This window comes from Natrix helvetica, assembly GCF_964273705.1.
Source record: "Natrix helvetica genome assembly, chromosome: 9".
In the NCBI taxonomy this organism is placed as follows: Eukaryota; Metazoa; Chordata; class Lepidosauria; order Squamata; family Natricidae; genus Natrix; species Natrix helvetica.
Window position 1 is genome coordinate 314635 of NC_138560.1, and position 15176 is coordinate 329810.

Consider the following 15176-nt stretch of genomic DNA (forward strand, 5'->3'; position numbering starts at 1 on the left):
TAATAGATACAAGCATTGCAACGGGGTATTATATTACTGGCTCTGTTGTTTATTATATAATACAAATAGGTGGGATTCTTTAATACAAAAAGTTTCAAAATAAGATAAAAAATAATACCCCCTGCCATATTTGGAAACCTCCAGGCAGTCTGGTCAGGAGAGGTTCCTGTTCCTCAATTTCCATCTTCTCTGCTCGCCCAAGGTGGGGGAGGGGGGAAGCAAGGGCAGTTCTGCTTTTGGAGGAGGGGGGGGACTAAGGAGGTCAAGGACCCATGTGGGAGGGGCTGCTGCCTTTGAGCCAGGCAGCTGCAGTGGGGGGAGGCAGCTGCTTTCAAGAGCCTGCCTGAAGCTGGCTGTCCCACTGGAGAAGGAACAACCCCCACACCCTAGTCCTCCCTCGGCTGACCCTTCCAGATGACCTGGGGGCTGCCTTTTGGGAAAACGCTCAGCCTTATTGTTCCTGAGAGCCTGAGGTCCCTCAAGGGAGAAATTCTTCCTAAGCCTTTGCACCTCCCACTCCCCATGCTTGGATTACTGAGGTGAAGCAAGGTTAGCCTCTCAAGGCCAGGCATCATCCTGAAATGTCCCGTTCCCCCCCCCCCCCTGTGATTTGAGCACTAGCACCCTGCCAGACCCAAAATTGGGAATATGTAACAAGATTAACCTGAAGAATTTTTCTCCAACCCAGCCAAAACTGAGAGGAGGGGGCACCTCTTTTGCAATAACCATTCCAACAAGCTCACCCACCCACCATTAAATTTTGGAGAGGAAAGCCAGTTCCTCCCCTCCCCCCCCCACCTCCGACAAAAAGGGATCATGGATCTCCCATTAATCCACTCTCTTGTTCCTGGGTGGGGGGGAGGATGTAGTACCCTAACTCTAACCCTGTTTGTGGTCCCCTACATGCACCGCATCTCAGGCCCTCAGCCTGAGGAAGGGTCCCTCTGCCTCTGGAAAGAAAGGAGCGGCCTTCGCAGCTTCTTCAGGCCAAACCACAGGCAGCCTTGGAGGGGGGGGGAGTGGAGGTACCCAGAGCCTCCCCAGCAACTCCACAAAGATTTTGGCAAGGGGAGGGGAGAGCTGCCCAGGGAGGAGGGGGCCTGCCAGGCACAGAGTGGGGGACCCCCAAAGAGAGATGGAAGCTGTTACTGACGCTCTGGTGGGGGGGAGAACAGAGACCCCCCCTCCCATCCGCCCTCTGCTCTCTGGAGGCTGGGGCCCGCCTGGAAGGCCTCTTGCTCACCCTGGTTTCCTACTGGCCGCCCGTTCTCGGCCTGGGCGGGAGAGGAACTGGCTCCCTGCATTGCTTGGGGGGCAGCTCTCCTGGTCCCCACTGGCCGCTCCCCACCCCAGGGTTTAGAGAAGCCGGCCTCGCAAGATGGGGTGCTAAAGGGGAACCTTAACAATCGTGATCACAATTCTATTTCAAAGGTTTTCTGCCGGTCGCCAGAAAAGGGGGAGGAGGCAGCAGTGGAGGCCTTGGACTCGAGGGCGGCCCACTGGGCTTCAAAGGGGTCTGGGGGCTCGAGGTGGGGGGCAGAAATGCCTGGGTGGCTTTGCTCGGAGGGCCAGACAGTCCCGTTGGCTTTGAGCTGATGGGGGTCCAGGAGGGCCTGAGGGAAGGGGCTGGCCTTGACCCCCAAATTTGTAACAGGAGCCGGTGTGGCGGAGCAGAAGGCATTGGTCACCATTTGGGAGGGTGTGATGCCCACCACGGGCATGCTGGGGAGGGCAGGGAAGGGCAATGCAGGCACGTAGGCAGTGCCCACAGGCACAAAGGTGGGGGTTATGTGGGGAGATGCAAAGATGCCTGTGGGGAGGGGGGCTGCCTCGTAGCTCAGAGGAAAGGCGGGCAGAGGTGGGGGGGCGGCCAGAGGAACCTGCTGGTGCTGTTGAGCCTTGGCAGCCTTGGCAACCTCTTCCAGCCAGCGCTCTGCCTCCGAGGGGGTCCTCTTGTGTCCCGGCTGGAACAGGGGGTTGGCCTGGGGGTCGTCCCATGAGGAACCAGGTCCTGAGAAGGGGGCGATACAAAGGTCAAACAGCGGCCCTCCCAAGCAGGCCTCCAAGACTCCCCCACCCACCCCCAGCATTGGGAGAGTGGGCCTTCTGGCTTACCTGTGCTACCCCCTTCTGCGGGCACGAGGGCTGCGGGGGGCTCTCCAGCTGGCTGGGTGAGCGAAGTGTCAATCTGAGTGCAGAGAGCTGAGATACTGTCCGGATCCCTGCTAGGGGCTGCCTCTGCCTCTAAAACTGGCAGAAGAGAGGGAGGGAGGGAGGGAGAAGTCCCACTTTCAATGCAGCTGGTTGCTTGGGGCTTGTTTCCCTCCCCCCCCTGCCCCCTGTTTTCCTTCTGCCCCCTTCTCCCTCCGGCCAGTAGCCCTCCCTCCTTATCTGGCACCAAGTGCCAGCCCCTGGCAACGACCTCTGCCCCTGACAGGCACCTGGGAGACCCCGCCTGTCTCACCTGCGCTGCTCTCGGCGTGGCCCTTGCGCTGCAGAGTGGAGGGCAGCTCGTTGAGGCGAAGGGAGAGCTGCCTCTTGAAGGGGGAGTTCTGGCTCAGTGTGGGGAACCCTCTGAAGGAGCCTTGCCGCACCAGCTGCTCCAGGGGGGCATGGCGGCGTGGGATGGCATGAGCCCCCCCAGCCTCCACCTTCTCCTCTGGGGAAGTGGCGCCCTGGGGAGGAGAGGCGCTGCCGGGGTGGGCAGGGGCTGCGATGGGGGCCGAAGGGGCGGCAGCTGCTTCTGCTGCAAAAGAGGAAAGAAACCGGGGGTCTCACTGGTGCCGCTCCCACAAAGCCCCAGCTGTAGATTGGTGTGCCCCCTCCAGCCAGCTAATGGCTTTTACCTTTCTTCTTATCCTGGGGGGACCGTGCTCCAGAGGGGCGGGAGGTGGGTGCTGGGGGCCCAGGCAGTCGGAAGGAGCCCTCCCGGGCAAAGCTGGTGCGGCTGGCATCGAAGGAGGCCGTCACCCCACATTCCTTCTCGCGCTTCTGCTTGCGCTCCAGGCAGGCGGCAAAGGCACAGCCCACGGCGTGGCTCAGGCGCTCCCCCTGGCTCAGAGGGGCAAAGCGAGTGAACGGGGGCCCCTGCTGGGGGGTGGGGAAGGGTCCGGCAAACGGGGTACACCATTCCCTCCCTGGGTCTGGAAAGATGACCGAAGAGGCAGAGAGGGACAGAAAGGGGGACCCAGCACGGGACAGTCTGCCTCAGTTTCCCTTGTTGACTGACAGGTCAGCCTTTGGAAAGAGCCCTGCCATCCGCCAGACCTTCCCAGACCCAGGAGGGGCTCGCGGGGCACCATGGCCACCCAGCAGGCGAGGGGCAGCTTCTCCCCAGGACTACCCTCCCTCTGGGGAAGAGGGCCAGGAGAAGGAGCACAGCGTCCCTCCCTTGTTGCCGGCAGGAAACCCGGCACTCACCGAGTCCTTCAGGGCCAGGAAGCCGTGGCAGATCCAGCGCCGGGTAGTGCCATCCCGGCAAATGTAGGAAAAGGCCTTGTCGAAATTGCGATCCGGAGCACAGAAGGAAACCTTCTCAATGGTCTGGTCCACGATCAGGTCCTGGGGGGGGGGGCAGCCACAGCCCCACCACACTGTGAATGGAACATTTGCCCCCTCCCTGCCTTGTGGGGTCTGCATGCGCTCTGGACTCTTTCACCATTGGAGCTTGCACCCAGGTAAGGAAGGACAAACCCCAACCGGCAGCCTGCCACCAGCAACCGCTTGGCTTTGGCTCATGGGGGGAGGGAGGCATGGGGGGCCTCCTGCCATGCCCCCCCCCCTTAATCAGAGCCAGGACTTTTCTGGGCAGTGAAGGTGAGATACCCTTGGACTGGCGCACTGCCCTTCCCCACTGCCAGATGCCTACCTTGGTCTTGTCGTCCACTACGCGCAGCCCATCGGCTGAAACCCACAGCACGGACTTCACAGATTTGCGGCCACTCTGTGGAGGCCACGGAGAAGGACCACATCAGCAGGGGCCACCAAGGGCTGGCCTGGGCCCACCTCCCAAGCCCTCTTGCCCTCGGGCCCTCTCCTTCTCCAAACCCCTCTGGGCAGAAACAGACCCACTGAAGGGGGGGGGGAGCAGGAGAGGAGCCTGCAGGTCATTTGGCTCTCCTTGGCAGCAGGGTGGGGGCCACTGGGTTTTGTGCCAAATGCCCAAATGTCAGTTTCTGGATGGGTGGGGCCCCATCAGGGAATCTCACCAAGCCTTGTGCCTGCAAACTTGCCTCCTCCCTCCCAAAGTCCAGGCGGGGTTTGTGTGTATCTTGTGAGGGTAGGAGAGAGGAAAGAGCTAGCAATCCAAATGCCCCTTGCAACCTGTGCCTCGGATTAATTAGCTAAATTATTCAAAAGCCTAAAAGGCTCCTTAGTCAGCCCTCTCTATTTTTGTTGGCACATTATTTATAAATGCTGCAGTTTGCAGTGGAAACCTCTCCATCCCTCCCCCTGACCCCCCTCAGGGGAAAAACACTCTTTGCCTTCTGGGAGATTCAGCAGCCAAGACGTGCAGCCCCTCCCCACTCACAGACAGCCTGCCCCCCCCCCCTGCAAAAGAATGGCTTTCTATCAAAGCCTGCACACATCAAATCACCTTCCCCTGATCAATCCCTGGGCCCCTCTGCTGCAGTTCATACAAATGGCAGCTTCACAGCAGAGGAAGCATAAACTCTGCCTGCTCCTTTTGGGTCTTGGGATTCGAAGATCATCCTTAAAACTCATCAATAATTATTTTTAATTAAGTTTTAGAAGGAGCAACTTTGTTTTGTAGCATACTGCGATGGCACAAGACACTTATCCATTCCACTTACCCAACATGCTGAAATGGCCCAAAGTCAGCCTTAACAAGCATGTGGGCGACTATCTGGCTTCATGGGCAAAGACGAGTCCCGGCCATATTTTGTGCAAAGTTGCTGATGCGTCACCCAAAGAGCAAAGAGGCCAGGAAGTCCAGCATCAACTATGATTCTGTGTGGCCAATAAGACCCTGCGGCAATCTGGCCTACCCACCAGCAAAGGCCGAATTACAAAAAAGTCAAAGAAGAAAGCTGCAAACTGGACTTAAGTCCCCTGGACTCCCACTGCTCAGAGCCCGGGATGTGTGTGCAGCCTCTGGTCTGGCTAGAGCTCTCCGTGGGCATCAGCCCCCTCGCCAGCTGGACCCTCACCGCTTTCAGCTTCTTCACCGCCTCTTCGCACACCTGCATCCCTCGGGATTCCTCCACTTCCACGTAGCCCAGGTACTGCGGGGGGTGGGGAGGGAAGGGGGAGCAGTCAGCAGACATGACCTGATCTTTGTACCCCGGAAGTGAGCAGCAGGAGCCACGTGTGGTTGCCCAGGACGCCCAGAATCTGACCACCTGCACTGGTGGGTGAAGCACAAATTGAGGGGCCCCAGTGCAGCCCCAATCACCAGAACCCTTTGGCTGCAAGACAAACACAAGGGGCTTCCCCCTCTCCCCCCCGCAAGGGTAGGAGGTGCTGCCCCTTTGGCCAGGGCCTTAATGGGGCTGCGGAAAGGCACTGGGGCCAGCCCTCAGAGGAAAGGGGTGGCCACTCACCCGCACTGGGAAGCTGCAGCGCCCCTTACGCACCGCCTCTTCATCGGCTTGCCACTGGTGGGGGCGGCTGGCCTCGGGTACGTAGGATGGTTTCTTGCGCCGGAGACTCTGCCGCAGTTTGTTCATTGCTCACCCCTGCTGCGCCTGAGGTGGGAGAGGGCAGGTGAGCCCAGCTGCCCTCCAGGGAAGGAGCCGCGCACAGCCCTGGCGGGCAGGTCCAGGCTTCCGCGAGACTCTCCTTCTGACGCCCAGAAGCGTCGGCCTCTGGCCAGTATCACCCTGGACTGCCCAGGAAACCCCGAGCTGGCCATTCCTCATCAGGAGGTCAGAAATGGGGGTGGCATATTCATTGGCTGAGGGGAGGGGGTGGAGATGCTCCAAAGTTCACCCTGAACTGGTGGCTGAAGTTCTTGGGGCAGCCTCCCCCTCCCCCCCCCCCGCGCCTCCCACCGGATGTCTTTCAGCCCTAATAGGAGGTGCTCTTCCCAGAAAAAGGAGCCCCAGGGCATCGGCTCCCCATGGATGCACCCCTGCCAGGGACGGACAGCCTAGCCTGGGGCTCTGACTTCCTGAGGCACAGCAAGGTGGGAGCAGAGTTCACCTGCTGAGCGGAGGGGGGGGCAGAGAGTCTTCTCCCATTCCATTTCAGAGCTGTTGCATGTGGTTGGGGGGGGGGGGTGTTTCTCAGTCACGCTCTGATAATGCAAAAGATGCCAAGAGCTGAACCCTCCCCTCCCTTCCTCTCCCGTCTCCTGGAAACAGTGGCCAGCCTCGGAGGCGGCATGCTTCTTCACAGGCACCCTAATGTTGGGGGCAGGCAGAGCCCCATCTCCATCCCTCCTGTGTTCCTGCTCCCTGCCAGTGTCGCTGTCCTGAAGACCTGCAGTGAGGGGTGCAAAGCCCCCCCCCCCCCCCCGTGCAGCTTCCTTCAGCGCCGGACTCTGCCTAAAGCCTGTTTGGCTGGGCAGATGCAATGGAGGGTGGAGGGGACGGCCTCCTTTTGCCCTGCAAACACTTCCAGTCGACAGGAAAGTTTCTGCAGAAACCCAGCAAGTGCCCCTCAGCTCACAGATGGTCCAGGCCATTAAATGGACTCTGCCCCACAGAGCAGACACAGCCCGGTCTCTTTGTGCAGAGCGTGCGCCCCACACAATGGCCACAAAGCGAAGCCCCTGGAACGCTGGGGAGACACACAAAGGGGCCCAGACGTAGCCATGGTTAGGGGATGTGTGTCTGTAGGGAGGGAGATGAGGTCTTGTTTAAAGATGGCCTTTCAGCAAAGTCAAACTCTTCCACGCAACAGCTGCCTGGAGCTAGTGGGAACAAAAGGCCACCCCCAACGTCAGGCCAGCAGCTGCCCCGGAATGGCTTGGGGGAGCCCTCAACAGCTGTGTGTGTCCCGGCCCTCCTCCCGCTTCCCCATTGAGCGCACCAGCTGCACCAGGGCTGGGCAAACATTTGGCCAAGAGGGACTTGTTTCCTCAGCTGCTACCAGGATGCCCCCCCTCCCGGCGGCCTGGCACACCATAGCGGCTGGAGGGTTTGCGGGCCCTGATGGGGGGCAGATGGGACTCCTTCCCAGGCGAAGAGGGAGGGAGGGCGGGAGAGGGAGCAGCTCTGCCTGCCCAGAGTGAGAGAGGGAGGGAGGGAGGGAGAAATGGGGGTGGGGGGAGGGGGAGAGAGAGATTTCCCCTGGTGCTCAGGGCCAGGGCAGAGAGTTCCAGGGAGTCTGGGAGATCTCTTGGGGGAGCTGGAGTCCAGGAACTTCACTGATCCTGCCCTTGGCTGCCCATCTCAGCACTGCAGAAAAGCCCGCAACGCAGGCCAAGCCTTGAGGGGGGGAAAACAGGAGGGGCCCTTTCCCTGGCCTGCCTGCGTCTTCTCGCGACCCAGGGGAACTTATGGCCTCCTGCACCAGAGAACAGCCTGTGTGTGTGTGTGTGAGGGGTGGGGCTGCATGAGCTCTATGCACCTTCTGGCCAAAAGAGGCTTCCCTTGTGCTTCCTGAAGAAGGTGGCCAGGCGCGGGGGACGGGGGGGGGGGGACGGACACACACACACACACACCTCAGAACAGTCAGACTCAGCAGACCCTCTGTGTGTGTGTGTGTGTGTGTCTGTGTGTGTCTGTGTGTGTGCTCTTTTTTGCACCCGAAACAGGCAGGAGCAGCAGGTGCTTCCTGAGTCAATCTGTTTTGGGAGTTTGGTCAACTATTGAACCCAGCTAATTAAATGGGGGGGGGGCTTGTTGCATAAGACAGTACCCCCCCCCAAAAAAAGTAACAAGGTGAGCTTGGCCTTGTGTGCAAGTGCAGCTGTCAGGCCGTGAGCCGACCTGCTTGTGGTGGGCTCCATCCGCAGAGGCTGCCTCACTAGGAGACAGGGCCCCCCCTCTCCCCCACTCCCCTCCAGCCCAGAGGCCCATCCCAGGGCAGTGCCCAGTCAGGGCAAGATGGCTGGACTTTAGTTTCTCCCAGCTGTACACACAGAAACTGCATGTCATTTTGGGGTGTTATGAGAACACCCCCCCCCCTGTCTCTTAGCCAGTCCACAGAGTTGCTGGCTGCTTTCCCCAAGAGGAGCCGAGGGAGGATGCAATCTTCTCCAGGTCATCCTGGGTGGGAGCCTCCTTTTATCTGGGGCTCGCCCTGGAACCCCACCCCATCCCGTGATAACTGTGGCAGAGCGGAGAGGGCAAGTGCGACCCAGATCAACAGTCTCCCCCATAGGGCTAGGGGGTTTCCAAGGAAACAGTGGGGCTCCCCCCCAACTCCAGCCAGCACTGCTCTGCCCTACTCAGGCCTCCTGGTCAGAGTTTGTCCCACCCTCCCAGGACTTTGGGGACTTGCAGCCGGGAAAGAAGGGTTTTTGGCCACTTAGTCTCCCTCTGGGAAATCTCTGGAAGGACCTGGCAGACGACCTGCCAGGGCCCCTCCCTTTCGCCCGAGGGTGCCAGAGGACCGGGAAGGGCCGATGTGGACCCATTCTCATGGGATGCCAATGCACGGCTTTTCCATGGTGGAACTGCAGGCCAAAGTGATCTCGGCAAGAGATCACTGCAGCATCAGGAATGAAAAAGGACCCCAAAGATGCCGCCAGCCCCTCTGGCTGCCCCCTCCTTGAACCAAGACCCAGAGATGGTATCCCACTGGGAAGAAGCTCCCTGCCTGGGTTAGCCCATGGGGGTCCTGAGCCTGAGGATATGCAATGAGCAGGTATCCTCTGAGCAATATGCAGAGGGCAGACAGCGTTCCTTCCCCAAGGATGCCCCTATTCCCCCCACCCCCCGCCCGGCTGCTACTTGGATTGGATCCCAAGTCAACTGGAGCCTAGAAGCTTTTCCCAGCCTCCACCCCCTGCAGACGATGGGAGCAGCACCTTTGGGATGGGGAGACCCCTCCTCTGCCCGTGCACCCCCCAAGAGATGCCCCTGTGGGAGGGAGGGGCCCTTCATTGGAGCCACCAGAGCTTTTCTGGGGTAAGGAATCTCCCTGCTGGGGCTAACACAAGAATGCTCCGGAGTCTTTCCTTGCACAAGGAGGGGCTCCTTGGAGTGGTGGCCCCTCCAATGCCTGGGAGCCTCTTTCTAAACTCTGGATGTACTCACCCTCCTGTGGAAAACCTTCCCAGGAAATTATGGGGGTCGGAGGGGGGGCAATGCTACCTGGCATCCTCCATGGCTTTTTTCCCAAAGTGGGGCTCCCCAAAATTTACCTGAAAAGACCCTCATTCATCCTGCCCCCCCTTGATGTCCCTGAGACAGCCTCATTTCTTCCAAGGCTGACCACAAGTGAGCCCGCCAGGGAGACCCTCCCTCTGAGCCTGCTCTGAACATGTCACGGAGCTTTCTGTCGGCCCCACCCAGGAAAAGAGTCTCCTGGAGGGAAGGAAGCAGAGCGGGCAGACTTCGTCAGCAGCTTAAAATAGCCAAGGCAGCCAGGCCATTGGGGGGGGGGGGGCAAATGGGGCGTTCAGGGGCTGAGTCCTGTGGGAGGCAGCAGCTTCCCAGGAGATGAGATGGGGGTGGAAGGAACTGAGCCATCCTCTTCCTGGAGCTGAGTAGGCCCCTTTGCCTACAACTGGGGCTTGGCAGGTGGAAGGGCTGGATGGTAGCATCCCCCATGCAAACTCTGGGAGATAGGGGGCAGTGGAGGTGGGGGCTAAACCTGCAGCTCACCCAGCCTCTCAGCCTCAGGGTTGCTCTCCAAAAGGGTCGTTGTGGGGAAGCACATCACAGAAAGTATTAGGGGGGCATATCAGCATAATTCATGGAACTCATTCTCTGGGTAGCTCCCACCCGTTGGATCAGGCAGAAAATCACCCCCCCCCAAAGAATTCGCCAGAGAAACCATCCCGAAGAGAGAAAGCTAAGACCCTCCCCTGAGTCTCCCCACTTCAAGAGGCCTTGCTTGGCAGCATCACCTTCAGGATCGGCCCTCTATGACCGGCACCCCAATTTCTGACAAACTCCCACATACACAGACAGCGCCGTTCCTGGAAATTCCCAGCAATGCAACCAAAGCAGCATCCCGAGCTGCGTCCCCAAAGCCTTGCCAGCCTGGCGGGGAACTCGCCGGCCCCTCTCAGAAACTGGGGCAGGGAGGGCAGGGCGGAAAGTTTCCCGCGAGCCCCTTGAGCAAGTTTCGGGCCGGCGCGGGGGCTGCTCTATCCCACCCTTCGGGCGCTGGGGGAGAAGGGCGGCGGGCGCCAGAGCCGGAGCTGGGTGGGGCAGCCGGGCCAAGGCAGGACGATGCCGGAGCTTCCCGGGCATCCTGAGGTGTGGCGGATCGGACAACCCGCCCCCGCCTCGCAAGGATGGAAAGGCCGCCCGCCCTGCAGCGCCTGCCCGAGCGCGGCTGGGCGGAGGCGCGGGATGCGATTCCTGCCCCCCCCCCCGCGCGACCCTTTGGGCAACCCGGAAAGGCTCGCTCTCCGTGGAAGGCAGCGGGGGCTCCTGGGCTTCCTCTCCGGGCGCCGCCAAGAGTCCCCGAGAAGCCCCCCGGAGCCCTGGCGCCCCACAGGATGCGGCCGGGGGAGCGGGGCTCGGGGCTCTGTCCAGGGGCAGGGAGAGCCTCCCGCGGCGGTCCCCGCAAGCGGGCAGCTCCTGCCGCCGCCTGCCGCCGCGTCGTCGTCCTCACCTGGATGCGGTAGCACCGATCCTCCTCCCGGTTCGACATCCAAGAGGAGCGAGGGAGGAAGGGCCCGATGCCGCCCCGGCTGCTCCGTCCGCTCGCGGACCCCGCTCCGTCTCTGCCGCCGCCGCACGCACGCGCCTCCCCGTCCCTTCCTCCGAGGAGAGACTCCCGCCCGCCTGGCCACGCCCCGGGCCCGGAGGATGCAAGGCAGGCCCGCCCCGCCGCCAGTCCGCGCCCCCTCCCCGCCGCCTCGGCTCGGCCCGGCTCCTGTTGCCGGTGGGTGCCCGACCGCTGGAGGGCGCCTTCCGCGCTGCCCCACCTGGACCGCCTCCCTGCCTGAACGAAAACGGCGCCTCTCAGAAGCCGGCGGCACTTTGTACATGCTTGCAGCTCCTCTTCCTTCCCGCGAGGACCAACGATGCTGCCTCAGTAACGGCAAGAGCCAAGAACTAGGCCGGCCGGCCCGCCGATAGACCGACACCCACCCCTCCCGGGAGGAAAAGCCAGCCGCCCAGAGAAGAGGCAGCGGGGAGGCGCCTTGTCCTGGGGCGAAAGTCCCCTATTAGGGGAAGGGGATGAGTCTGGGTGCAGGAGGCTCCCTCTGCGCCTTCCCAGGTGTTCCAGGGGCTGGCACAGAGCACAGGCTGAGGGGGGGGGGGCTGGGTAGCACAAGCAGAGTCTCCACTCTTGGGAAGATGCTGGTGACAGCTGGGAGAGCAGGAGGTGGGACTTGGGGGATTTCGGGGCGCTTAGGACCCATCCTGTGTTCATGGGGTGAGGAGACTGCTCCCCTCCCCCTGGCAGGGATCTAGGACTCCCTCCATTCGCAGAGCACCGAGAAGCAATGGTTAACCACTCTCCCCTTCCAACCACCCTTGCAGTGGAAAAATGCCCCCCCCCCCTTTAGGAAAGGCGGCTTCAATGAAATCCAGCTGGCAGCGCCTGATGGGCTGGGCAGGGAAAAGCAGGGCGGCCTCTGCAAGGAAAACCAGAAGGCAGATGGAGGCAGGCTTCCTGGGGCTTCCAGGGGGAACCAGGAAGCGCCTCCTTCTCTAACCTTGGGGCCGGAGAGGGGATGGAGGCTCTGCTTAGCCAGCAAGCACGGGCTCCCCTCCCAGCAGGCATGGGGTCCGGAAGAAACAGCTGGGAAAACACACAAGGGCAAAGAAACCAGGAATGAATCCTGGAAGCCATTCTGGCTGTGCTGACAGGTAGAGCCCCCATGAACAGATCACCACCAGAGAGAAATTGTGGAGGACATCCTTGCTCCATTGGACTTAGGAGGAAGCTCAGCCCTGGAAGGAAGGAGCTGCTTCCGAGCAGGCCACTCTACCTGCAGCCCTGACCAAAACTACGTTCACCCCATCCCCATCCCTCCTTTCCTGGAGAAGGAGGTTGAGAAGGTTGTCGGGCTACAGCTTCAGGGCACCCTGGAAGGCATGAATGATACAAAGCCAGTTCTGCAAGGGGTCAGAGTACCTGGTACTGGGACATACTGGTCATATATCCCACCATTGGTTTAGACGGTTGTGATGTCTTCTGTCCTGAAGGGCACTTCGGCTGGTTCAGAACGCTGTTTGCCCTGGCATTCCCAGGCCTGCCTGTGTCGCACACCTGCTCCACAAGTGGTGATGGTTACATGGAGGTGTCTTGGCATTATGCCCCTCCCCGCACTCTGGCCTTGTTCAAAGGGGGCCAGAAAATCTTCCTTGGGCTAAACTGGGCAACAGGCCCCTTGCAGGGATGATCGGTTTGCAAGAATGGTATGTATGTCATAGTTCAAAATTCTGGATTTGTATTGTATTTTTTATCTTTATATCCTCTCAGAGCCATGAAGTGTTGGGCAGGAAGAAGGCATTTACCCTTGGAGGCCCTATTGTGGGCAAGATTTAGGAGTTGCTGCTTTGGGCAGACCTCTTTGGAGAATACCTCTAGCAGAAATGGTGCTACGGGAGCAAGAACAGATGAAACGTTTGACGGTGGGCACCCCACAGAACAGCCTCTTTCTTAAATCCTAAACCCAGGAGTCAGGTTTACCCAGTGGGGAATGGGGAGGATGAAGGAGCTGGAGAGGAAGAGCTTCCAGGAATTGCCGAGGGGAGGGGGATGTGGCGGTGCAACGCAAGGGCTCAGACACCTCCCATAAAAACCACCTATTTCAGCTTTCTTAGAGAAGAGAGGCTTGGAGCTGAAAGCAGATACCCGGAAGGAAAAGTTAACCATAAAAATAGCCAGGCTTGGGCACTTAGATTATGCGTTGTGCAATCTCCCCACACATACATCCCTTGCAACCTCCCAAGTTGTGCAGAGGACCAGCGCACAGAACGAGCCAAACCAGACCCCCTGGGAGACCCCGTCCAGACTGCAAAAAGTCCAGGGAGAGAAAGCCTACCAAGGTTTCATGGAGTCTTTGCCCAGAATGTCTTTGGAAGCCCTTTACGGCCATTAAGGAGCTTCAGAAGGCTGGGCACTCAAGGACAGCCTTTCCATGATGAGGGTTAATGAATGCTGCCTTCAAACCCTCAGCAAGCGGCCTTTGGCTTCCTTGAAGGAGCAACCTGGGGCATTTCTATCTGGGGGCTCCTATAAAGGAGCAAGCCAGGATGAAAACTGGATTTGACTGTCGTTTATTTGACCACCAAGTATTGACTGTCATTTATTGAATAAGCTAAGATTTGTTAAACTCAGGCCAAGCAACCCCTTTGCCAGCACCGCCTGTCCTTGCCCATCGCCTGCCTTAAATGCCTGGGATGTCAGGAAGGGCACAGGGCCAGTACAGAGAATGCCAAAGTGCTCATAATTTGGGGAGGGGATCACTCAGGCTGGTGATGGGGCCACATAGCACCCCCCAGGAAAGGCCCACAGCCACCTGACCCAGAAGACGCTTGGATGCCTCCGAGGCTGAGCAAGTGGAGAGGCTCCATTGCTCCCCCCTCCTCGAACTTGCCACTGGGCGGGGGGCCAGAATACTCTTGGCTGTATCGACCCCTGCCTTGTCCCAAATGCGCTCCCCATCGATTCGCCTTGTGCGCGGCCGGGCTTTGCTGCCAGCCCCTTTAGTGATCGGCGGTGGAGGTGGGGCGAGCCAGGCCGTTTCAGGCTCCATGCAGCAGAAGTCACGGGGACTCCTGGGAAGAGGAAGGCCACTTCCCCCACCCCTCAAGCACAGTGGGGAGCTCCCCCTTGGCCAGCCTGCTCCCACTTATAAGCAGGAAGCTTCCGGGATCGGAAGAGCTTGGGGACATACCAGGTCAGCTGGGCAGCAGCAGACTGGGAGGGAGGCAGCGACTGGGAACAGACCCCCCCCCAGGAAATCCCCCGTTGATTTTCCAGCCCACCTCCCTTTCCCAAAAAGGCCTGTGCAGAGACCCCACCCACACTCCTGGCTTGTCAGGGCCCCACAGCCCAGGTAGAAGCAGCCGGTATATGTATCAGTAAACTAGCACCCCTACCCCCGCCCCGCGAACTCTTGCTCTGCGCTGCTGATCCTGGGAGTCCAAGCCGGGACGGCTGAGCTAAGCAGAGTCTGCGCAGGTTGCTTAAAACTTCCCACGAGGGCCTCGGCGGTTCAGAGGCTTCGCTCGTCCGCACAAGGAGCCTCCCAAGAGGCAAAGACAGGTCGGATGATTTCCCCCCAGGAACGAAGAATTGATTTGCCGTATTTCCCGGCGTATAAAACGACTTTTTTAACCCCAGAAAATTATTTCAAAAATCGGGGTCGTCTTATACGGCAGGTATAAGAAAATACCCAGAGAAGAGAAAGCAACGCCGCCCTCTCGATCGATAACCTCGGCGCTCCTCGCCTGGCCACGTGGATGGATGAGCGCTGAAATGGCCTAGCAAGGTCTGGCCGGAGGAGGAAGGCGCGGAGCTCAAACTACGAAAGCGCGGCAGAGCGGAGCCCTTCAGCCGGCTCGTGGGCGCCTGGAAGTCGGGGGTCGCCTTACACGGAGGAATATACGGCAGGGTGAACTGACACTGAAGAGGAACCGGGTTGAATTCTTCTGTATTTAGAGAGTTCCGAAACGGACTTTTCAAAGGTTACAAAACTTTGGAAATGAACGTGGACACCGACAGCAGGATCCATTTCTCAGGCAAGAGCCAAAGTGGGCATCCATTTCCTCTGTGCGGGAGCAGCGACTCACTCTCTCAAGCGACTCCTGGCCCAAACTGAGGCTTCCCCCGGGCGGACTGCACCAGGCTGGGGCCCCCAGGGGGCAAATGGCACCTGGCTGCCTGAACTGATAAGGACAGAGCCCCAGCAGCACCTGCCAGGAGCTCCTGGAGAAGCCCCTTCCTCTCTCCAGGCCCCAGGTGTGCTTTTGAGAGCCCCCCCTCCCCCGCCTCCAAGCACTGGGCACACAGTGGATCTGGCCAGGCTGACGGCTGAAGCACCCCCGATGCTGCCCGAGGGCCTGCTTTCCCCGCTGGGAGTCTGGGGCTGACTGGGTGGGGAAGACATGGAGGAAGTGAATGGT

At 59.9% G+C, this 15176-nt stretch overlaps 1 protein-coding gene across 2 annotated transcripts; it reads right to left on the minus strand.

The window, feature by feature from the left end:
• Positions 1-13: 13 nt before the first annotated feature.
• Positions 14-10851, minus strand: NUMBL (NUMB like endocytic adaptor protein). 2 transcript variants are annotated; one of them, XM_081962442.1, is made up of 9 exons: positions 10702-10851; positions 5565-5708; positions 5172-5246; positions 3869-3943; positions 3421-3561; positions 2847-3051; positions 2465-2746; positions 2116-2244; positions 14-2011 (listed from the first exon to the last, which is right to left on the minus strand). In XM_081962442.1, exons 2-9 carry the CDS (start codon positions 5688-5690, stop codon positions 1413-1415), a joined length of 1632 nt encoding a protein of 543 aa, XP_081818568.1. In that variant the 5' UTR covers positions 5691-5708; positions 10702-10851; the 3' UTR covers positions 14-1412. The 2 variants fall into 2 exon arrangements, with proteins under 2 accessions (XP_081818568.1, XP_081818567.1); XM_081962441.1 differs by having other exon boundaries at positions 2116-2250.
• Between the last annotated feature and the right edge of the window lie 4325 nt (positions 10852-15176).